The sequence below is a fragment of the Paroedura picta genome, chromosome 9 (assembly GCF_049243985.1).
Source record: "Paroedura picta isolate Pp20150507F chromosome 9, Ppicta_v3.0, whole genome shotgun sequence".
Taxonomy (NCBI): domain Eukaryota; kingdom Metazoa; phylum Chordata; class Lepidosauria; order Squamata; family Gekkonidae; genus Paroedura; species Paroedura picta.
Window position 1 is genome coordinate 41,183,746 of NC_135377.1, and position 24,423 is coordinate 41,208,168.

General features: G+C 41.8%; 1 protein-coding gene across 2 annotated transcripts in view; it reads left to right on the forward strand.

The window, feature by feature from the left end:
* The window catches only part of KLHL14 (kelch like family member 14), an 86,565-nt gene that overhangs the window by 29,774 nt on the left and 32,368 nt on the right, over nt 1-24,423 (forward strand). For both annotated transcript variants that reach the window (XM_077352514.1, XM_077352513.1), the window contains one exon: nt 21,339-21,428. In XM_077352514.1, the coding sequence (XP_077208629.1) occupies nt 21,339-21,428 (90 nt within the window). The remainder of the gene's footprint in view (nt 1-21,338; nt 21,429-24,423) is intronic.

Sequence of the window (24,423 nt, forward strand, 5' to 3'; positions counted from 1 at the left end):
GAGAGAGCTAAGCTTGTGCTGAAACCACTACCATTGAAACAAGGGGTGGCTTAGAAGTGTTCGCCTTTGGCCTGAGCATGTCTAATGAATATTGTACTGTAGTGTTCATGGAATTCTGTATTGTATGCCATTTAAGTTCCTTTGTAGCTTTTATTTTGATGTCTGCAGTAATAAAAAGAGTTTCTCCCATAGGCCCCCAGCGCTTTCACTGCCACAAGCAGGTATCATTCAGTCATGTCAGTTTTGGTAAACTGTATTGGTTGGCTTTCTAGCCAGGTTTTATACCTTCTTAAAAAGCAGCTGTGTTCTACAAGAAACATTTAGTCTTGAGTTTTGAGCTTTGGAACCTATTGTTATACTGGTTACGATTTCCAATCGAACTTGGTCATGGAATCACATAATAGTTTTTTTTGTGTGTGTTTTCCAGTGCAATAGGCTGTGTATGCACTGGTCCCCTTGTGGGCAGACTAGCTGCATTGGTCAATAAAACTAAATTTTAACTGTCAAACGTGCCTAAAGCTTTTCAGATAAAATTATAAAAGAACAATTTTGATCCATAAATCAAAGCCATAGTTTTAAAAGCTAGACAACTGGTGAAACTTGGATTTACTAATAGAAATGCTCTTTCTCTGGCAGCCTGATCCTAGGGGGCCACCGTTATTTGCAAAAGTGTGAACAGAGATTTGCAAAAAAATGTCATAAACCATATAGGAAAAAAGAACTGATGTAATAGCATTAATTGTTGCTAGGGTATAAAGCAATGCCCACATGAATTCATCACAGTTCCTGATATCCACAGCCAGAGTTAAGGTTGCCAACTATCCAGAGAAAAAAAATCCTGTCCTTTTAGTGGCAGTTTAATTGAATATTCATTCCCCCACATTAAGCCTGCATTAATGTCTAGTCATTTTAGTCACGTCAGAGTTATGAGTTGAGTATATTGTGCTTGTTAAGTACAGGAAAAATGCTCTTTTGTTGACTCATACTTTATTCCCACTCCCTTGGCCTATGCCAGTGGTTCTCAACTTTGGAGTCCCGAGCACAATTGGGGTCGCCTGGTCCCTTCCGCGGGGGTTGCCAGGTTGGTTACCGTGGCAGCGGTAGCAGGCAGCAGGCGGCGTCAGTAGTGGGCAGTGGCCAGTGGCAGCTGGCAGCAGCAGAGCCATGGCACTGGCCCCCTCCACGCTGCCTCCAGATTGTTGTGCGCCTGCGCACGCCTCCCACGCCACAATTGGGGTCGCAGCGTTACAGCGTTTGTGAACCGCTGGCCTATGCCAAATATATTTTTCAAATATTTGTGTCATAGGGCTCATACAACTTAATTTTGAACAGGTGATTCAGGGTAGCTACCAACTTCATCATTATAAAAGTCCCCATAGCAGTACTTTAAATAGAGTTTGAGAGCTGCTTTACACTGGAATTGTTGCAAAGCAATCAAATGAAACCAGTGAGTGCTATGCTTTACTTATGGTAGAATACATTGTACAGCCATGGTTTCCTTTAGTACCAAAAATTACTTTGATAAAATATTTTGGGCTGAATTTTACTAAGAGATAAGCAGAAAAAGAGAGAACTTTGCTTCAATTGTTTGAAATTAGTTAAAATAATTGTAACATCTAAAAAAAGTATCTATATGGTTTTTTATATTCAGAATTGAATAGCACTTCCCCCCAAAATTCCAAGCACAAAGGCAATGATGTATTACTTTTACTTTCATTATATGTTTTTAATCAGAGCGAGACTTCACACTAGACAAAGCGATGCTTTATGCATGGTCTCACTTGTTTTTGCTAAAATCTTTTGACATGATTAATTTTACTTTAATGCTTTTGTCTTGTAGTACTGGTTAAGATGATAGGAATGAACCATGGCTAAAACACTTGCTTTTCTATCCTAGTGTCCCTAAGCATTTAAGAAAAACACTTAGAAGTGAGAAAGATAAATCCAATTGGAATTAAATTTCTTGCTGCTCAAATATAAGGCTGCATACTGTTAAAAAGAAGGTATCATTGTGAGGTGTTTTATTGCTTATTTTTATATAATAATATAGTCATGACAGTGTCATTAAAGGAAATTGAATCTTATACTTCAATCTTATCCAAATTTACTTGGATTAGGACTGAATTCACAGGAACTTCCTTCCAAGGAACTGTATGTGGGATTGCCACCTTAGTTGTTGCTCTGTTTTTAAATATGGAACATTGTCCATTTTGCTGTGGATTTACTTCCCTAGAACATTTGAGTGTGACTGTGTCTTTGCATGTTAAAAATTAGAAGGCATATTCCATATTAAACTGCAGCATTGTTTCATATACAATGCTGGAAGTAAATTTAAATGGTTCCCTACAATGGGAAAGCATCCCACTATTGAAAGCTAGTTTGATGAACACTAAACATGTTGCACATATTTCTAAAAATAGAAGCCTACAGCCTGATTCTTATGCATGTTTACACAGAAGAAAGGCTCATTAACTTTGATGGACTTCCTCCCCAATAAATGCTCATAGGATTATAGCCAGGCAGAGTGACCTTCTGATCTTGGCTCTACAGGCAGCCACTATACCAGGGCTAACACCAGCATGATGTAATTGCAATCCTATCCTCAGCTAACAGCAGCCAAAATTAGATGTCGAAACACAAAGCTGTTGTGGCAAAATTTTCCACTTTCAAAGTATCCCTGTCAGCTTTTCTGCCATTTCCAGTCAAAACCTTGTGCACCTTCGATGCCCCCACATTAACCATGCACTGCGGTCACCAGTCTACACATGTTAACAGTTGAATAACCCTATGATGTCACAAAGCCTAGTTTTCATATCACACACAATGCATCACCAGTTAGTCAGAGACAGACCACACATCTCCACACTCACAAACCCCTATAGGTCTGAGGACTAGCTGTCTATACGTGAATCCTGAGGGCTCTCAAGAGAACAGATAAGTGTTCCTGTGCAGAAACAAGGTCTTTCTGAGTATTATCCCAGAATCCTACATACAGCACTTTTATGTCGATGTCAGGGAAGCCAATATTGCACAGGGGAGAATGGAAATCAGAACAGGAGGCAGACGCAATGTGAGCTATCTGGTACGTTCACTGGCAAGGTAGTACTGGAGTAAATAGGTGATAGTGATTTGAGTCCAATCTGGATTGATTTAAATCAGGAAGAAAAAGGCTGACAAGTGAATAGTGGTATGGGGACAAGTTCACTTTAAAAAGTGTAAGATACCTATGCTGATTTTTGTAACTTGTTAGAGGGGGCAGAATCACAATCAAAATAGAACTACCACCACCCTTTGTGGGTGGGAAAATCTGGTTTATGAATTATTTCAGTGCCCTAGTCACCACCAATCTGTAGATTGGGGCTGCTGACTGCTTGGAGAAAAAAAATGTTCAGTACTTTTAATAGAGGCTTAGTAGGATGCTGTTGACCAGATGATCCTAGGTTAAGTGACCCGCTTTCTGTTTTATCTTCGTCAGTGGTTGCTTCCAATATATTGTCACAGTAGTAGTCGTAGGATCACATTGGCAAGATGCTCATAATCGTCTGGGGATTTCATAAAGTGAAATCCCAAGACAATTATGAGCATTTTGCCAATGTGATACTACGACTACTACTGTGACAATATATTGGAAGAGCAACCACTGACGAAGATAAAACAGAAAGCGGGTCACTTAATCTAGGATCCCGTTTTGGTTGACTATTTATGTTTCATCATATGTTTGACCATTTAGACTTTATGTTATAACCTTTTCATCTATAAACATAGAGAAGACTACTATGTGCCTCGTGACTTCCTTTTTTCTTCTGAGTTCACATTGAGGAATCCACGGTTCTATATTTGATTGTTGACCAGATGATGTCATTCAGCTCCATGTCACAAAAAACTCCAGCTGTCTCTCATTTAAAGGGGCAGTATATTTTTCTTTCAATATCTGCAACACCTACTTTTCATCTTTTATTTTTAAAAGGTGGCATTTCCATGCCATCCTGACTGTTGCCTGAATGCACCCCCCAGCTTCCCCAAGGAGTGGAAGGATTCTTGGGGGAAGGAGCTTCCCCAGGAGGTCTTTCGGCCCCCAAATGCCTGTGACTTCAGTCAGTTGGATCCTGACTATTGTGCGCCCGTGCGTATGCGTTCACATGCATGCGCATACTGCCTGCATGTGTGCATGCACCAACCCTGTTGCCACAGTTGGGGTCGCCGAGTTAGAACGGTTGAGAACCGCTGGTGTAGATGATTTTTTAAAAAATATTTAATATTTGTGTTTATATTTATATTTGTATTTCTTTGTGAATAGAGTCTACAGTCACCTTTGTGGATCTACAGATTCACATATTGTACCAGATGCTTCCTGGAACCTTTTGTATACCCTGCTCAGAAGACAGTCTGTATCTTTAGGTCTTTAATTTGCTTTCCTTCCTATGTAGTCCAAATTGGCACATCTTTTTAGTACTATTTACACAATGCTGGTCATCTGCATGTATGGAAATTATCCATTTTCTGTGAAGCACAGTCTCTACTTCTATCCTCGTATCATATGTAAGCAGAGACACAAGACTATCATCTCTCCTGCCTTACAGTACCCTGTCACATCCATCAAAATATCTGTCTGAAAACTCTGTTGGGCTAAGTTGCATACTCAAAGGCATGCTATGGGGCAAGGCCTATGGAATGCAACTTCAGAAAATTTAGTAAAGAAACTTTACTGATAATGCATTTCTGTAAACTTTACAGCAAATGAAAACTTTGCTGCAAGGAACAAACATAATGACAATCTGTAGTGGTCTCTTGATCAAATACTACTACTCAGGAAGAATGGCTATAACTGTGGAGCATTCTTTTAAGTAATTTGTAATCAGAATTAAACAAAGGACAGTCTTTATCAAATGAATAAATAGGTAACTCCAGAAAACTTTAACTGGTCTCATGAGACTCTTATGTCAAAGTAGAAGCTTTCCGAAAATGGTTGGGAGTTCAAAAAGGCATAGTCTGAATGGCATTAATGAAGGTTCTGTATATTTGTCAGTGGCTAGATAATCTGTAATCTGTCTGAGCAGTTACACTGCCTCAGTAAGAATCTGAAAATTTAATGAAAAACAGAAGATTGTTCTGTCAAATGGGTGAGCAGATCCAGCTCCCTTGCTTATTTGTTAAATCTATCCTCTTGAGAAAGGGTGATGCTTGAAACATGTTGGGAATTATGTGGCTGCACAGCTGGTACTGTTGCTAGTTTTTCTTGTATGATACTTGTTTTTCTTGTTGTTTTTTCACATCAAATCCAATTTGTTTATTCTATTTGCAGTAGAAAATTACCTTTAGCTTTAGCAGATGAAAATCCTGTATCCTGCATCTGAAGAGTGTCAGTTTAAACAAACCCATTCTTAGCGAATACTTCGGGAATCGTTATATTCATGGATATGAGTTATAGCTGAATAGAGGAAAAAGTCTGTCTTGAGGTTTTGACTGTTGAATATTTTTCAGATATGTTGAAAATTTAATTCATTATTAGTGGTAAATAACATGTAATAACTATTTGGTAGAAATTTCCTTTAAAAAAATCTACCAAAACAGAAATTGCACGGCCATGCTGAGATAAATAGAAGAGTTGGTTCTTATATGCCGTTTTTCTCTACCAGTGAGGTAGGTGAGGCTGAGAGAGCCCTTACTGCTCAGTCAGAACAGCTTTATCAGTGCTGTGGCAAGCCCAAAGTCACCCAACTGTTTGCATGTGGGGGAGTGCAGAATCGAACCCGGCTCGCCAGATTAGAAGTCCGCACCCCTAACCACTTCACCAAGCTGGCTCTCTACACCAAGCTGGCTTTCTCTGCAACAGGGAAGGCGGTTCCTGTTTATAATATGGGATAGAAGCAACTACATGTTATGGTGCTGAATGACCAAAGAAAACTAAACATCTCCTACACTGGGTACTTCTTTTCATCCTAAGTCATGAAACTCATGCCAGTTTGCTCCTAATCATCTCAACTCATTCCATTTCTAATGTATTTGCAAGGCATTCACATATCTGCCAGCATGCAATAACTCCTATACCACTACTGTCAGATGTTCCCACAAACAAATGTAATGTTTTCAGTCATAAGGTTTTTCAAATCTTACTGAAAAAAATGGTCAGTCCATCAGGTGGAACCACAGGGACTCATCTGTTGATAGAATGTGCAAAAGAACTATAAGGCACTGAGCAGAAGTAATTCTTTTACTAGGACTGAAGTATGGAGTGGGAAAACAGATGTGTTTGGACTGCCAGAAGAATCACAGACTGATTCTCATTCAGTTTGGGTTCGGGGAACCGAGACAAGAAGAGACAAAGCAGATATTACCGATTTAGTGCCAAATCTATTGCATTCAATAGAAGATTTAGGAGCTCAGCATTTCATAGGATTGGCTCCAGATACATTTGTTTTCTGTACACTACATTTGATTTCTTTCCTTTAGTCTGAACAGAAGGAACAAACAGGAGTTAACTGCTGAGGAGAAAACTAGCTATGTCATTCATGTTGCATTTCACTTCTTTGTTTTTGGTTGGCTGCAAGTTCTGATTAATACAATAATTTAGATTATCTTGAGGTAAGGCACAGGAGGGCAGGCAACAGTGAACATCCTTTGTAATGGATGAGAGAATGTCTAGTTACCTCCATCAACTGGATGTTCTATAGCATTAATCTGGCTGCATTGTGTTTAGTCCTAATAAATACTATAGGTACCTGGCTGGCTGTTAACAATTACATAGAATGTTATTTACTGTTCTCTCGTCTTGTATTCAGGGTATGCTATTATTGCATAATAATATATAATTTTTAATTTTTAAGAGCTCCCTTTCTAATTGTATACAGCTTTTTAAAGTTACATAGAATTTTTCTTTCTGTATCGCAACAGTCTGATCGTTTATGCACTGGAGGGTTTGTGCTGGGCTGCAGGCTGGAGTTTTAGTTGTAGCAGGTTGCCCCACCTCTTCCTGCACCCACACAAGGGAGCATTTGGCCCAGTGCACCTCACCCACCCTCCATTTGTGCTCCTGCATGGGAGCTGGGGCCGTGAAGTTCCCAGTGCGTAAACGGTCTCTGTAAAGTTTAGATAAATGCATTATCAGAATGCTTTCCAGAAGTACCTCTGGCTAGATAAATACCAATGGCAGTATAATGGTTGTATGCATGTACGTTTCTTTTGGGTGGGAAAGACAATAAAATGAAAACATGAATATTTCAGTCTTTCCTTACTGATTTATAACTAGCTTTGTTTCTCGGTTTCCAGTTGGGTCACTAAACCTGTCTACTATTATTCTCTGAAAAATCCAATGAAGAAAATATTTACATTTCACAGAGGGAGGGGCTATTCTTAACATTTGAATTCTGAGCTAGGTGAGTCTTGGAGCAAGTAACATCAGGTTCTTTCTTGTATGGTCAAGAAAATCTCATGTTTGAACAATCATGTGACCTCATGGTTCACTGAGGGGAATGGGAGGCAGTATTTAATTTAAGGAAACAGACTGATATTGGGGAAGGTGGTAGGCCCTTTAATGCTTTCCTATTTTCCATGTCAAAAAATCTTCTCCCAAAGCTGGTTTTATCCCTGTTAGGAAAAATATATTCATGCATATATTTTCCTCTACTGTGGATAGAAGCAACCTGTTATAGCAAATTTCAGCAGGAATATGGTGTGAGAATATCTTTACTGTTCCTTTAAAGCAGCCCCATATTTGCATGAGTGGAGGGAAGAGAATATTGGAGAAAATCATCACAGGGTTGCATGTAAAGGTAGATTCTGCCCTAATTGACAAATTGTGGTATTTTCTTCTGTAAAACATTTATCCCAGTGTGTGGTGATTGTCAACATTATGCTGCTGCAAGCATACTGACCGTTCGTCCAGTGGTGGGCCAAATTCCCCCTTCTGCATGATAGCGCGAATATGGGCCCAACTCATATTGGGCTGGGCCAACTCAGGCCCTCATTTGCCCTAAGGCAAGGAAACACAGATAAATCCACGCTCTCTTTTTTGCCCTGGGCATCATTGGGGCCTTTGTTGGTCCTGGGCCATGTGGCTGGAGAAGAGTCAGGCTGGCCTGGCCTGGCTCTTCCCCACCCTCGCCTGAGTACAGCATCCTGGAAGGGACAAAGGAATGCCCCAGGTGGCTCTGCTATGCTGTGCAGCATGGCAGAGCTGCCTGGGGCATTTATTATTTTTAAGAACGTGGTATTGCATTGTTACACAATACTGCATTCTTATATTTTGTAAAAAAAAGTACAAGCCCACGTTGCCTCACATCACGGTGGAACGTTGCCACCCCAGCTGCCTGTGCAGGAGTACGAATCTGGAGCAGATGAGGTGCAGCAGGACAAATGCTCCCCCGTGTAGGAAGAGGCAGGGCAACCTGCCCCACCCAAACACCAGGTAACAGCTTGGCGCAACAACCTCCATGTAGTAAACGTCCCTGTGGCTCCAAAAGGTATGAACTACTGACCAGAAACCTACTGTGTTTCTGGTACTTATTAATTCATTCCAAATGACAAATATTTTGCATTCAGAAAGAATATTTCACAAACAGCTGTTCTGCTTCAATTTATTGGCATATACAAATTTCTGAATAATTATGAGAAGCAAACTCGGGGCAAGGGGTAGAAATTATTTTAAAATTATAGGCAAAGAGACAGGCAAGACTGTAATTTAGTGTCTGTAAATAATGCTATCTACTCTGATGCCCCTTTCCCTTTTGGAGCAGAATTGAATACAAGAGGAATGAATGCTGAATATTCACATGTTTATTCTCCCCCCCCCCCACGTTACCCTCCCTTTCAGAAGATTATGGTGTGCCTCTCCTGTCTGAAATATACTGTATGTGTCTGTTGGTTTAAGTATACAATTTTTCCAAAACTTTGGATACATATCCAAATAATAAGCTACCTTTGGTATTGTTCTGGTAGTTGTGTTCTGTCTTTTAAGGAAACCTTAAAACATGTATTTTTCTCTGTTTTTATTCACGGATTCAAATTCTAATGATATATTTCTAACTTGGAGCTACAATATGTAAGCTGGGCTTGCTACAATAATTACAAACATTGTGAAGAAGAGACATGACAAGTGCTCACTGTATGTTTCCTCACATTAACAAACTCATGTACCTTCCATGTATTTAGTATGTATTGTGTTTCTGGAGATGCAAAACGTGTTACATTTCTGAAAGGAGCAAATTAGACTGATGGTACAAATTTACCAGCTAAAACAACCAGCCAGTAAAAGGAACCGGATGCTATACTGTCCTAGTAGTGGTGGCAACTGCTTGGTGCTTAACAAAGGTGGAGAGTTATACACAATTGTGTTATGCAGGAAAACATTGGAGCAGTGGCAGGACCTAAGTCATCTCATCTACCAGCTATCCTAAAAAATAAATCTAAGTTTGCATTGCTACAAGAGAATTGGAAGTGTTTAAACCAGGGATCCCCAAACAGGGCAACTGCAGGCATCTTTCCTGGTATCCACCAAATATTTTTAAAAACTAGGTGGGGCAGGTGGAGCTTTTGCCACCTGGAAATTTGACTGCCTACTACTGGCCATTGGAGATCTGATTGGTTGTGTAGACATTTAAAACATTGCTTTGGCAGTAGCTGCCACCACAGAACTAGAATCTTCACTGTGTGACTGAAAGTGAGCTGTGGCAGCCATTTTGTGGCTGCACCCACCACACTGTGTCAGAGTTACAAAGGTACCCAGAGGCCCAAATTGTGTGGGGACCCAGTTTCATATGTACATTAATCTATAGTAGAATCATAGAATAATAGAGCTGGAGGGGACCTCCAGGGTCAATAGTCTAACCCCCTGCACAGTAACCTCAATTTCATGATCTTGTGATCCCCACCACCAGCAAAAATCTCTAGAATCCAGCCTAGCGTGGAGGAAATTCAATTCCCTGGGTATGCAAGGACGGGCCACAAGAGACAAACACTGGCACATCCCTTTCTGCCCACCCACTCACAATCTGCCTAAGTTAATAAAATCAGCATTTCATATAGTGATATTATGAAAAAGTTCCCAGAGAAGGGAAGTGGATATGAGAAAACAGATGACATATAGTTCTTTCTCTGAGGGAGCAAAGTGAGGTAAGCATATATGAGGGGCCACCTTTCACCCTATATTCCCCGCAGGGCTTTACGCTCTGTGGGGGCTAACCTATTGGTTGTTCCCGGCCCCAAGGAGGCCCGCCTGGCTTTGACCAGGGCCAGGGCCTTCTCGGTCCTGGCCCCAACCTGGTGGAATGAGCTCCCGGAAGAGATGAGGGCCCTGCGGGAATTACCAGCATTCCGCAGGGCCTGTAAGATGGAGCTCTTCCGCCAGGCTTATAACTGAGGCTGGGTGGTAAGAAGATCAGCCCCCCCCTCACAAACTGGCGGTAGAGAGTGTCACCCCCCCCCTCCTGTAGTTGAGGATGCAGAGACCAAATGAGCAAGATTAAGCCATCGTTGTTGCCACTATTGTAAATTTATTGGATCTTATTGTTATTTTATGGTTTTAGGGGACGGGGGGAGGCGTGGTATAAATACAACAACAACAACAACAATAATAATAAATGTGTTTGGCTTACCAGTTTTTACGAAAACACAAGCAAGATCTTACCCCTGGGCCCATTCTGCACATGTCAGATAATGCACTTTCAATGTTCTTTTGCAGCTGGATTTTCCTGTGCGAAACAAGAAAATCTACTTTTAAATAGCATTGCAAGTGCATTATCTAATGTATGCAGAGTGGGCCCAGGCCTCTCCAACCTTGTTGAACCAGAACACTGAGATCTCATTGCTCAGTTCTGCCAATGGAGCCTTGTAAGGGCAGTGATGGCTTCCTCTCTGAAGGAGAATTAGAAACCCCTCTTACTGCCAGTCCTGGTTTAATTACCGAAGAGAGCCAAGCATGCTGCTTGGGGTGCCATTTTTTCAACTGACCCTGCCAAGGAGAAGGATGGCCAAAAGCACACCCAAAAGAGGCACCGTTCTTTTCTCCCCACAGATGCAGCATCAGCTGTATCTGAGCTTGTCGCTTGCTAAGTACCTGGGAGGAGGCTATGGGAGTGGAATTAGCCTGACTAAAACAACAATAATAAGACCCCTTCTGACTGCAGCACTGAGGATCTACTTGTTAGTAACGTGGATCCATCAATATTTTCTATGCAATTTTTAGCCTCACTCAGGCAAACAATGAGGGAGGAAATTACCAACTTTTGTCACGGTGATAATAGGAGACTCAGCCCCCAATCCAGCCCCTAACTTAGCCTTCTAGCCAGAGGGATAGAGAGAGAAATAGCTGGCCTGAGGCTAGAAAAAGTAATGTAAGGAGTAATGTAAGTAATGTAAGAGAATGAGATATAACTTGATACAGACTCAGATGGTGAACTAGAAGAAAGGGAAGAGGGCAGATAAAAAAGGAGATTTCAGAGCAATCCATTGGGTCAGTGGTCCCCAACCTTTTTATCACTAGGCACCAGTCAATGCTTGACAATTTTACTGAAGCCCAGGGGGGGTAGTCTTTTGCCGAGGGATATAACCGCCACCACCTGAGCCCCTGCTCCACTTGCTTTCCCGCTGGTGCCCCTGACTTCCTGCCGCCCACTGGGGGGCACTGCCAGCAGCAGCTGGGAGCCCCAGCCATGGCGGCCGCCAGAGAGCACCAAAGGTGAGCTGGCAGCAGAGTGACAGGGCAGCCCCCAAGGCAGCAGCCGAGGAGGAGCTGTGACCTGGTACCGACTGATCTACGGACCGGTACCAGTCCCCGGACCAGGGGTTGGGGACTACTGCATTAGGTTATTTTAAATCAGAGGACCATAATTACTAGCTATGGCAGCCTTAGAGCTGCATGAGAGCCCTTTAACAGAGAAGAAGACTGCTTTTCTTTACCAGTGGCTTAACTACTACACCACACTGACTCTTCTGGTTTGGTGGGTAGACTCTACACTACTCCATGCAGTACACACTGCAGGAACTTCTACTTTGGTGGGCAGACTCAAAGGGAACAAGGAATTCTTCCCTAGACCTAATGTATCTAAAAAGGTGTTCCCCTTCCTAGAACTTTTCAGGAGGTAGTTAAAGATAGAATGTGTGATGTCTATGGCAAATAACAGATGATTGCAGTTTACATATTCCTTGCATGCAAAAGAAAACCCACTGTTGTGTTTTTTTCTGTTTTTCTGCTTCTCAACGGAATCTTCTTTTCAATACTTCTTAATTTATTACTTCTTTAATGTTTTTTTTTGTGGCCTCTCTTGGTTATTAGTTGGCCCTGAGTGTCCAAGCTGACTTGGACCTCTTCCTTTGTAGTTGCTGGGTACTCAGAGCTACACCTCTTACTGCAGGTGCCACTCTAGATCTACTGATATTCTCATCCAGAGCAATGGCATCAGTAGCTGCTACCAGAAGATAGTTATGTTTGAAAGTTTTGCAAGAAGAACTGCATGCAAAGACAGTAGTCGTAGCCTATCCATTTTAAGGCAATAGATAGTTTGAAGACTCTCCTGACAAAATAATTGTCAAGACTAAAGACAAGAGGAAGATAATGCCCAGAACTAAGACCATTTGGAAATTACTCCTTTTGCTCCTAGTGATCGCTCATAAAATTTAACAAGGACTATAAAAGATCAAACTGGGGATCGTCCAGATAGTCCTTCAGGAAGGGATAATTCAAGTACCACTTTAACAAGTAGTTTCCAACCAGATTTGAAAAACCAGCTTGTGTCTACAAGTCAACAAAGCATGACTAGAAAACTCTTCCGTTGGGGGGGGGGTCACCTGTTGCATGGATAAACTCATAGACAGATGGTTTCTGGAAATAATTACCAGAGGGTACCCCATGAAGTTCATCCAAACTCCATTGGTCTCTCTTACACATAAGAACCCAAAAATATTCTTCCGAATCCAGTCAGCCATAAAGCATCAAGCAATTCAAGTCATATAGCATATTCTACCAGCTGAACAGGGACAAGGAGTTTACGCTATATCCTTCATGTTGCCAAGAAGATTTGAAATTTCTCAACAGATTCCTCAAACTGAGACAGTTCAAAATGGAGACCCTGTGATCCATCACAGAGGCGATACAACCAGAGGAGTATGTTCTGTCAGTAGACCTGACAGAGACATACCTCCATATTCTTTGCCAGTCACACATACAATTTAGAGTCTTTCCATTTGGCCTTTCTGCAGTACTGAGAGTCTTCTCAAAGATCCTCATCAACCCAGATGTGAGACTAAGGGAACAAAGGGTTCACATTCACCCTGATCTAGATTTGCTAAGATCCACCTCAACAGCAAGTCACTTCAGATAACAGAGTCAGTTATCAGCTGACAGAAATCTGATTGTGAGTAAGTGGGCAGGAAGGGATATGCCAGTGTTTGTCTCTTGTGGCCCTTGCATACCCAGGAAATTGCTGATCGCTACTGTAGGATGGTCAGTCTGGATTCTGGAGATTTCTGGCATATGTGGGAAATCACTTGGGCATGAAATTGGAGTCATTGTGGGTGGACAGGTAGTTGTGAGTTCCTGCATTGTGCAGTGGATTGGGCTATATGACCCTGGAGGTCCCTTCCAACTCTATGATTCTAGGTGTCTTCCAACTCAAAATCAAAATGAATAAAGAGGAAATCACTATCAGAGTCCCCGTAAAAGTAAAGTACAGTCTTCTTTGGTGGACAAGATCATTCCGCTTCCTTCAGGGAAAGAAATATTACATCCAAGAGGTCAAACAGATCTTCACAGATGTGAGCCTGTCTGGATGGGAGGTGACGCTAGAAGATTCACGAATTCAGGGTGGATGGTCCAAAGGAAACTACTGATCAACCTTTTGGAACTCTGGGCGATACATCTAGCCCCACTATTTTTCATTCCACAAATAGCCAGCTATCATGTTCTAATTAGAATGGACCAAGGTATATATCAACAAACAGGAGCTCCAGATTTTCCTCCCTCCACAGGGAAGCTTTCCAAATATTGATGTAGGGAGAGAAAAATCTAGCATAAATCAAAGCAGAACACATAAAGGAATCAATGAATACCCAGGCAGACTGACTCAGCAGACAGATCATTCATGAAGGAGAATGGTCTCTGAAGAAGAATCTGTTCCAGCTGATCACATCATACTTTGGCCTCCCACTGGTGGCTATGTTTGTATTACTGTCCACCCATCAGGTGAATCATCTTTTCACCAGAAGTTTTCATACATTGGCCAAAATGACAGATGTGTTGACATCACTGTGGTCACAGGGTCTCCTGTTCTTATTCCTTCCCATGCCAGTTCTAGTAAGAAAGATCAGACAGCAAGGACCAGAAACTGTACTAATGTCTCCATACTGGCCTTGAAGACCATGGTTCTCTGTCTTTGAAGAGATGCCAGTCCAGCCATCTCTAAGTTGCCAGTATCACTGGACATGCTGCAGCATGGTATCCTCATCTGGAATGGCTGTGTTTGACCACATAGAGACTGAGCAGGGCAACTTGGGTGTAACAGATACTCTTCTAGCTTCCAGGAGAAATCTACCAGTTCCAATTACAACACATCCTGAAAAGTCTTCATCGGGTAGAGGAAAGGTATAGATCCTTTCAAACCAAAGCTAAAATTAATAGTATCCTTTTTGCAGGATGAACATGGCAGTAATCTAAAGCTTCTATGCTGAGACATTAGATCACAGCACTAACAGTGGTGCTACTTAAGTTCCATGGTCTGAGCTTCTTCAAACATCCTCACATTTAGCATTTTCTCCAGGTTGCAATTTTTAGGCCCATTATGCACGGAGTGGAATGTCCGCATTTGGGGTGGAATGGCAGCGGCTAAAATCACCAATTATGCATGCTACAGGCGGCAATTGGGCGCAGAGTCAACGTATGCTGCTGAAAAAGCCACGTTAGCGAGATGCGGAAGAAAGTGGAGCTTCCCGGGACCAGAGCGCAACCAGAAGGTGCTCCGGAGTAGCCGTGTGCATAATCGGATACTCTGGGTTTTGCCGCCATTGTGTTCCGTCCTGTGCGTAAGCAGTTTGCTTCGCTTCTTCCTCCTCTGTGTTCTCCATGCCACCGTTTCAGTGGCCGTACATAATAGGCCTTATTGATCCACCTTGATGACACAGATTTCCAATATGGATATAGCATATGCATACTGTTCTTTTGATGCTTACCAAATATCCATTCAAGCCTGTCAAAGAGATCTCACTCTAATGGCTAAGGATGAAAACCTTGTTTACATTTATCTTCCAGACTTGGATATGAAAATGTCAAAAGCTACTGTTAGTAGTGCCCTCATCGTTAAGGCTTGCAAGATTCAGAAATCAGTTCCACCAGCTGGTATTGTTGCACATTCAGTTTGAAGTGCCTCAATCAATGCCATCTTCATGAGATGTGTGTCAGGTGAAGATGGCCAAGTGGTTGATATCTTCATTTGTGTGATGCTACAAGATAAATATATATGACTCTGCCAATGCAGCATTCAGAAGGGCTGTACAGAATGTTGTAGAATCAGAAGATGATAACCCACACAGTAAATGAGGACACTGCTTTGGGAGGTCCCACCAAGATGTCCTCCGCCTCAGAGGGAGAGCAGACTATTAGATGCTTACCATGAAAGGTCCTTCTTCTCTGAGGATAGGAGGGCATCTTGTCTCCCAAAATCATTGTCATTCTTTTCTTACCCCTATATCTAGCAGGATCACTTCCTGTTCTTTCTATGAAAGCTGTTTTTCAAATTTCTTTATTGTTATTGTTTTGTATAGATGCTGGTTGTTCATAATTAAGGAGAGTTACTGTTTTTGGAGTTGACAGAACTGAAGGGATGGGGGACTCCCACCAGGAAGATTGGAAGGGGAAAAGAATTTGTTCCTGCCTCCCTGAATGGAGGGTGGGAAGCATCCACTACAAAGTTCTCCTGTACTCAGAGGAGAAGGACCCTTCCCAATAAGTATCCAGTAGTCCTCTCTTTCCCTCAGTAAGAAAAGAAAGACTCTTTCCCTTTTGAAATGTGTGTTTGTGGTGAAATAAATACATTATAAAACATAATTATTGATTGTTATTGATGAGCAAATAATTACATATGCAGTTTAAGCAACTGACTTCTCCACAAACTTTATGACTGAGGAAAGCATATCTCTTCTCTAAGAACAGATTTCTGGTCTGCTGGTTAAATAGAAGAGTATTTTGTTGCACCCTTATATTGGAATTGCAGAGGGGGCCTGAAAGGAAGGTTACCCAAGAAGTTGTCTGTGTTTGTCCTCTTTTAATATGTCTTCCTATGTGTAATTTATAGGACTAGTACCTTGGTCCTTGCACATGATTTTCAAATGTCAATTTTCTCTTTTTATTTATTGGTCTTTTCTCCTTTCATTTAACCCCACTAGTTTGTTTAATAAAGCTGAGAGTTCTTGCACAGAGCTTTATAAACACATGTTATTAGATTTTTAAACCTCTTTTGAAAGTGCCTCTATCCTACTTCCTCCTAGTAAAGTGACCTTTTTAAATGGAGGGAAGTGGGTTTAGATGACAGTCATGATAAATGCGGTCATGTTCACTCAATAAAATAAGGCCCAGTGCATTTGAGGATAAATCAGTGAAATGTACAGCCCCACCTGTCTGTCTCCATCATTCATTTCCACTGTCACTTTCACAGTGGCTGATGGATCACAGTTGCTGTAAAATTAGACAGCCTTTAATCTCATTTCATCCTGATTAGCTTCTCTTTACCCTTTCCCTCTAACTCACTGACTGACACGCTAAAAACTCACACTGGGTTGTGTTTGAGCATGGCGTACAAACTTTTTTTCAAATACCATTTTTGAGGGGAAGAGAGGTACTTACCTGAGATTAAATGAAATGTAAAGACAAGGAACACTAAAGCTTGTGTTAAAACATACTGGCAAAACAGAGCAATTAATGAATGTTGTTCTGCATCACTAGAGAAACCATAGCCCATGTTTTGTATTTCTTTCACCTATGAAGTCTTACTGAATGTTTTGATGCAGCAGGGATGAGATATGGAGGCTCATTGTTGCAAAAACTGTTTTTGTCCTTCAGAATTCAGAAATGTGTCAAAATCCAGTCATTCATTATAGGCATTCCCAAAGGCTTACATGCACCAAGAGTTATTTGACCTCTGCTCCACACCATAAGTGCCCTATTCAGAACACTGCAGAAGCCCTGCTTTGGGAGAGTTGCCAACCTCCAGATGGGACCTAGAGATCTCCCAGAATTACAGCTGAACTCCAGGCAACAGAGATCTGTTCCTCTGGTTTTAATTATTTAAATATGTGATGTATTTTTTAATTTGTTAGTTACCTTGGTGGCCCTTGTGATATCAAAAAGGTGGGGTATGCATTTTGTAAAATAAGTAAACTGCTTTTGAAACATCTCTGGTTTCAAAGGTAGTTTGCCATATGGTATGTGTTGTTGCTGTCTGAGAAAATAAAATCCAAATGCCAGTGGGAACATATGTCTACTCAGGCAGTTCCCAGAATTGTGACCATGATTTTAGGAAGTTGCATTTTGAAACTGGATCATCTTTTCTTATCCAAATGACACTTTTAGAACTTTAATCTCTGTTCATTTCCTTGTTATTTTCACTTGTAACTGTATATCAACATTGTGACATATATAATACTGATAATTTTACAGTCTTTTCCGTTTTCACTTTGATATTCTTCCATTTCTACATGCCTAGTTTCCACTGATATTCATCAATATCACTGACTTTAAGTACATTGTTGCAGTGTAGCTTTGAAAGCATTGTTGTTCTTGTAATGTGTAGAGACATGAATGTGTGTGTTAGGGATGCTTCACTTTTCACCATAAATGAGTTCACCAGGTGAATACAGCAATTCTAGTGAGCCTATCCTCAAGGTCTGGAATGAGTAGAGTGATAGTCCCTGGGGATAGAATAAATAGAGGATTTGGAAGCCAAGGTAGTATAGGGAAAGATGGCGGGATTAGCATCTAGGAGATTCAGGTGTCATTTGGCCAGAGAAACTTGCTGAGTAACCTTGGTCTGGTCATGTCCTCTCAGCATAATTTGCTTCACAGGGTTTTTGAGGATAAAAGGGGGAATGTTAACTACTTTGGGTCCCCACTGGGAAGAAAAGTGGGTATAGAAGTTCTACTAGGGACATTTTGGCCTCCCAGTGCACCTCTAAGCAGGTCTATTAAGGTCACTGAATAAAAACCTCCTTCTATTGTGAGCTTACTCCCAGGTAAAAGGATTGGAACCTAATTCTAATTGCAAAGACCAAGTAGAAATTAGTCACCCAGCAAATTCTAGCAAATGGCTTGCCAGTTAGTTGATTTGACCGTCAATAAATCAGTAGCATATTTGCATCTGGCAATTAGAAGGTTAACCAATCCCACAGGAGTTTGGGCATCCCTAGTTCATACTACAGTAGCAGCTTCAGCATGGTTGATCCCACATTGTAGAGACATACATGAATCATGTGATTATATGACTGGAATTAATGGGAGAGAGGTAAAGTTGCAGGTGATCAGCCCTGGATATACATGGGCACATTATTCACAAAGACCCCTCTGCTGTGTTTCACCATTTTACACAGAAGCAGTCTGGCTATGCACCTGAAAGACAATTCAGTGTCAAAAGAAAAAGAAAAAAAAGGTCCTTATGAATTCCTGTAGTTTTTGGACATTGATTTGCAATCCCAAGTCAAGTAGACTCTATAATCTTCTATATTAAGAGTTTCATCTCAGTAAATGTTTGGAAAAGCCCATTACTATGCTAATACAGTTTTTAAAAGTGTTGTTATGAATTAAAACAGCATGCTTCTTCAAGCGAAGCAGTGCTTACCAGCCATGTATGGTAGGTTCCCAAGTACTTGACAAGACCCATATTTCTTCGGTGCCAGGCAAGCAAAAGGGACAGGGCATTCAGTTAAGCTACTAGTAGGCAACTATATATGATCAATAGGCTACATTTGGCTGGGTGGATCACAAGTTATACAGGCTTAATCTTAATGGGCAGAGTTTAACTGAATAATTACACATAAGTGGCTGAAAAGTACAAAAGCAAAGTTAAATCCTGAAAAAAAGTTCTGGACATCCAAGAAGTGCAATTCTACTGATTCCCCACCATCACAGCAACTCTCCCCACATGCTGTTCCTGGGGTCGGGGAGCTCCATTCATTAGGAGAAGCATTTTAGGGGGTGTTTTGCACTGCAGAGGAAGGGAAAGTAGAAATTCCATGCACAGAATCCAACCCATAGTCCTTTCCTTCACTTTTTTTAAAAAGCCAGCCAAATGTATTAATGTAAATAAAATAAATGTACTTCTATGGAAATTAGATAAATTGTGTATGGTTTAGTGTAGGAGTTTGTAGAAACTGAAAACATAAAAAGAGGGAAAGCTTATTTGTGAGCTTTAATTATTATCCTGATCTTGAATTTTAATTGATATAGTAGGTGTGATGGTCTAATGCAATAGACAAATCTAACATCCCATTCAATAGCCATTCCAAAGCTACAATTTTTAAACCCTTTTTTTCCTACACAAATATTCCATTTACTTGTGAAACTGCAAATCTAATAGTGCCTAGTCCTGCATCCTTAATGGCATCCTTAATAGCAATAAGTAACATTAATTAATGCATTTTCACTAAACCCTTTTTCCTAGTTGCTTTTGCTTAGATAGTTGTACGAGCACAGACTTTGAAAATGATATTTGACCTTTACTGGAAACTAAAAATGCACCTTACTTATTCATCATTGCATTGGCAAAAAAAAAAATTCAGTAAGGAGCTTAAATGAGACTACTTGATCTTTAAGAAAATGTGTCCTAAACAAGAAAGCTGCACATATTTCTTATTATTATTTGCATATGCTATACGGCTCGAGTGCATTGAGAAAAATAAAAGATAATAAAACAAATGAAATGAGAGATATATCACCCAAAATAATCCAAGTGTGAGATAGGCTGCCTCTTTTTTTTTGGCACTGGCAAAAGAGCACAGAGTAAGAGCTGGCCCTGAGTCATATTGATTTCCCACTGCACTGGTTTCCTAAGTGCTCTGTTGATCCGAGTCAAGCAATAAGTTCCCTGCCTGTACATGCACATCACCTCCCCATTTGTCCTCACCTAGATTTAAGGTGCCCATATGATGAGCTGAACAAGGACATTATTTTTCCTTCTGGTGACACCAGGTTAGAACTAGCATATGTGGTATGATAACTAAAATTGTGTGTGCATTTCCACATACAATTTTTGATAGTTTTACATACCACAGAGCAATATATATTATGGCATTGAAAGTGCATATTTTTTCTGCTGCAGCTCAAATACTGGAATGATGTGAAATAGCAACCAAAAACGTTTCCTATTCTGTCTCTTCTCTCCTCCCCATAACAATACTATTCCACCAAACACACAAACACAGAGACTAGCTAAAAGGATGTTGCAGCTCTCGATAAACAGTTTTGATCTATCTTAACAAAAAGCTTCCTGATTAGATGGATGGAGAATGTCTGATTGTGCTGCTAATGACATTGTACAGGAAATTAAGCGTATACATTTGGAGAAGGCATTAAATCAGCAGGACCTTAATTTAAAAACTTAAAACTGTATGGAAATGCAGCTTGCTCATTGCTGTGTAAGAGGAAGCAACTGAATACTCTGACTCTTCTTGTGGAAACATTGCCAACAGAATAACGCTTAGCTGACTCTGTTTTTTTTAAATGTGTCTTCTTGTTCATTGTGGTATTTACAGGGCTCCGTTAGACAACTGCATTGATATTTTTGTGTGTCTGGCATGTTTTAGGGCACACTTTACAAACCTACAGCAGACGCTTCACCTCAGTGCATTGCCACCCCCCCCCCCCCGTCAGCCCCTACAAACTGAGCATTCCTGGAGCCTAGAGATACCTAAGCCTTCAGGTTATGTAACACTGTGCCTGACTCATGAGATCACAAGCAGTGTCTGACCAGTCTGTAGGAACCATTGGGAAGGTAGAGTAGGCAGGTGTTGCAAAGCCTCTGCCTATGTGGCCTGAGGAATGCCTGGAGTTCACCAGAGGTCCATTGCTAGATGGGAGATTTGTTTCAGTACAGCATAACAGAGTTGTGGGTCTTGCTCCTTGAGCATCAAAACAAACAGGCCAGCAAGAAAGGGGAGATCTTGTTATCCTCCACCTTGTTATTTTCCAGTATTTTTAAAATTAGAAGAATTTTGACATAATGTGTGGATTTCAACTGCATCTTAATATATTAAAGCTCAGCCCTAATTTTATTATGTTTGAATGTAATGTTTAGATGCTTCTTAAATTAAATGCTCCAAAACAGTCTGAGATGGAACTTGATAAAGAATACTTGTTTTATTCACAGTTATGCCGTACAATAGTGCCCACCATTGTGTTGTGGAAGTAGAAAATTTCTTATTCGTTCTGGGAGGAGAAGACCAGTGGAATCCTAATGGTATGTAGATGATGACTTACGGGGTTATGAGTAAAGATTGTGCAAATACTGCAGAAGTACAAAATAACTACTTTAGGAGATATTAATGTGTTTCCCCCCACTTTTGTTTGGATGAGTGTGAATGTAACACAGACCTTACATGGGCAGTTAGTTACCTTGTGGCACTGTGCCACCTAGAGGAGATCCTTGCATTGCTGTGTTGCATATTATGCATCATGTATGTGGATGCAGGAGTGATTCTGATGTCCACAAAAAATGAGTATTCCCATGTAAACCCTTTCTTATCCCTTGATTTAGAACGGTGTAATATTGTTTAGGATTGCACTCTTAGTACTTTGTGATCCCAAATTTACTTGGTGATTCTCAAGATGACCTTATAAATTAATTACCTAAAGGGGAACAAAAGATTTAGTTGACTTCTTGAGTCCTACTTGAAAACGTAGGCTGCAAATGTAGAAAACTGCACACACAGTGGGATGAGCCATGCAGAAGGCCAGCAGTATCATTCCCACAACAGCCAAATGCATCACTGAATAGGAACACCCTCCCCAAGGTGGTGTACCTGCCCCCTCCCTTTTGTTCTTTAGGATGCAGTTAAAGACAGTGTTATTCAGGATTGATCATTTTACTAGCAAAATTTGATTTTGAATTTTGGATTTTATATAGAGAGGCAAAGCCTGCTGCACCCAGGAATACAACGGGTGCTAGCACATACACCTGCACTGTGACCTTCTTTGGTTCTGGCCCTCCCTCTCCCTGCTCAATCTTGTGATGAAATGGTTAAAGAGTAGCAGACTCTAATTTCAAGACCTGTGTTTGACTCCTTCTCCATATGCAGCCAGCTGGTTGCCAAATTCCAGGTGGGGGCCTGGAAGCCTTCAGTCAGATGAAAGAGAGACAGCATGATAGAGAAAGAAAGAGTGGGGAGGAGGAAGGGAAGGCATCAGTTTTCCTGGAGAAAATAGCTGTTTTGGAGGGGCACTGGCCCTCCTACCCTCACCACCATACCACATTGTCTACACAGATCACTACTGTCCCCACCTTCCCATCCAACCCCACATCTTCCAAAGGCTGGGCTGGGAAGGCCTCAGGGGGGTAGGCTTTCACCTTCCTCCCCCCCTCACATTCCCCAAAGACTGGGCTAGGCAGGGAAGGCCACAGAAGGGGATGCTTCCTTCCCGCTCTTTCCTCCACATCTAAAAGCCAGGATGCATGGGGAAGACCATGGAGGGGTCTGCCTCTTTGCCACCCATCCCCACATCTCCCAAAGGCCAGGCTGTGCAGGGAAGATGATAGGGGATGGACTGCCTCCTTCCCACTCATTCCCATATCCCAGGGAAGGGGAAGGCTGCCTCCTTCCAACCCACCCCACATCTTCCGAAGGCTGGGATGGTAGGGAAGGACATGGGGGGGGCTGTCTCCTTCCTGCCCCCAGATTTCCCAAAGTCCAAGCTGGATGGGGAAGGCCATTGGGGATGGGCTGCCTCCTTCCCACCTGTCACAGCTCCCAAAGGACAGGCTGGATAGACAAAGCTGGGGGAGGGGGCTGCTTCCCTCCCATCCTACCACATCTCCCAATGGCCAGGCTGGGTGAAGTCTGCTGGATCTCCCCAGCTCCTCTGAGGAGAGGGAGGGGAGAAAGCAAAGAGTGCTCTGATAGCCAGCTGCAGGGCCATGGGGAGTTGTTGTGAGCCCAGGTCCTGTTAGGAAGGACTCCTCAGAGGAAAAGCCTTGCCAGGAACTCCCAGCTTCACCCAAGCCTCAGTGGGATGAGTGCTTAGCCCAGCCAGAAGTTCAACAGGCAGAAAGCTTTACACAGCAGGAGGGAATGTAGCTGCAGACATTCCAGGGCTTAGATTCCAAAGGAATCTCTGCCTAGCCATCAGCTGATGCTCCCTGCCTGGTTAGCTCGACTGGCTGACCAATTAAGCAATGCCAGTTATGTGCTGGAAAAGAGCTCCAGTCTAAAAGGCACCACACCATGTTAACAAGATAGCTGCTGACTGCTGAAGAATGTGAATCATCACAGAGTAAAGACTGAGAGGCTGCTGATAGCCTATATTAGCTTGAGGCTGGGAGGCCTGGTTTTGCACCTGCTCCTACTGATGCTCTTGGACTGCCTGAATGAGCCCTTGACTCCCTGGACTGAGCTGACATTTATTGTATTCTGTCTGTCCCTTGGCATTCTGTTTTTGAAATACTGATTCTCTCTGCCTTCCTAGCAAGCTTTTCAAGAGCTAAAACATGAGACCAACACAGGAGGCAAAGGAAGCCTCCTGGCTTCCCTCTCTTGCCTGGGGGAGACGGAGGATGGGAAAAGAATGAGCATAGGTCAGCTTACCAGCAGCAGGGCCTTTCAAAGAAGCCAGCATCTTTACTACCTGAAAAGCAGTAGGAAGAGGAAGGACAGATAAGCCTCACAATTGGCTTTCATTGGAAGAGTGCTCTCTCCCTATTGGCGGCACACCCCCAGGGAGGGCCAATCAGGTAGGAAGTGAATTGTCTCTATGCAATTGAATTGATTGGCCCTCATTGGCAGAGTGCTCTCTTCCTATTAGTGGCATACCCCCAAGGAGGGCCAATCAGTTAGGGAGTGAGTTGCCGGCATGCAATTAGAACTGATTGGCCCTCATTGGAAGAGTGCTCTTTCCCTATTGGTGGCATACCCCCAGGGAGGGCCAATCAAGTAGGGAGTGAGTTGTCAGCATGCAACTTCAACTTTATAATTTAGAGTGATAGTGATTTTTTCTAAATTGTAAGTTGCTTTGATTTCTAAGGAAGAAAGGCAGCTGATAAATGTTTTAAGGAAATAACTATAAATAAATAAAAGATGCTAGATAGGATTGCAAGCATCATCACTAACCAATTTTCCCTCCTGTTTCATCTAACAATAGTGGTCTTGTCCTCTATATGGAAAGTGAGAATTTACACAGAAGGTAATAGTAGCTCTGTGTATACCTTATAGCTTCTCTCTGTATTCAGCAAAATTGCTGGA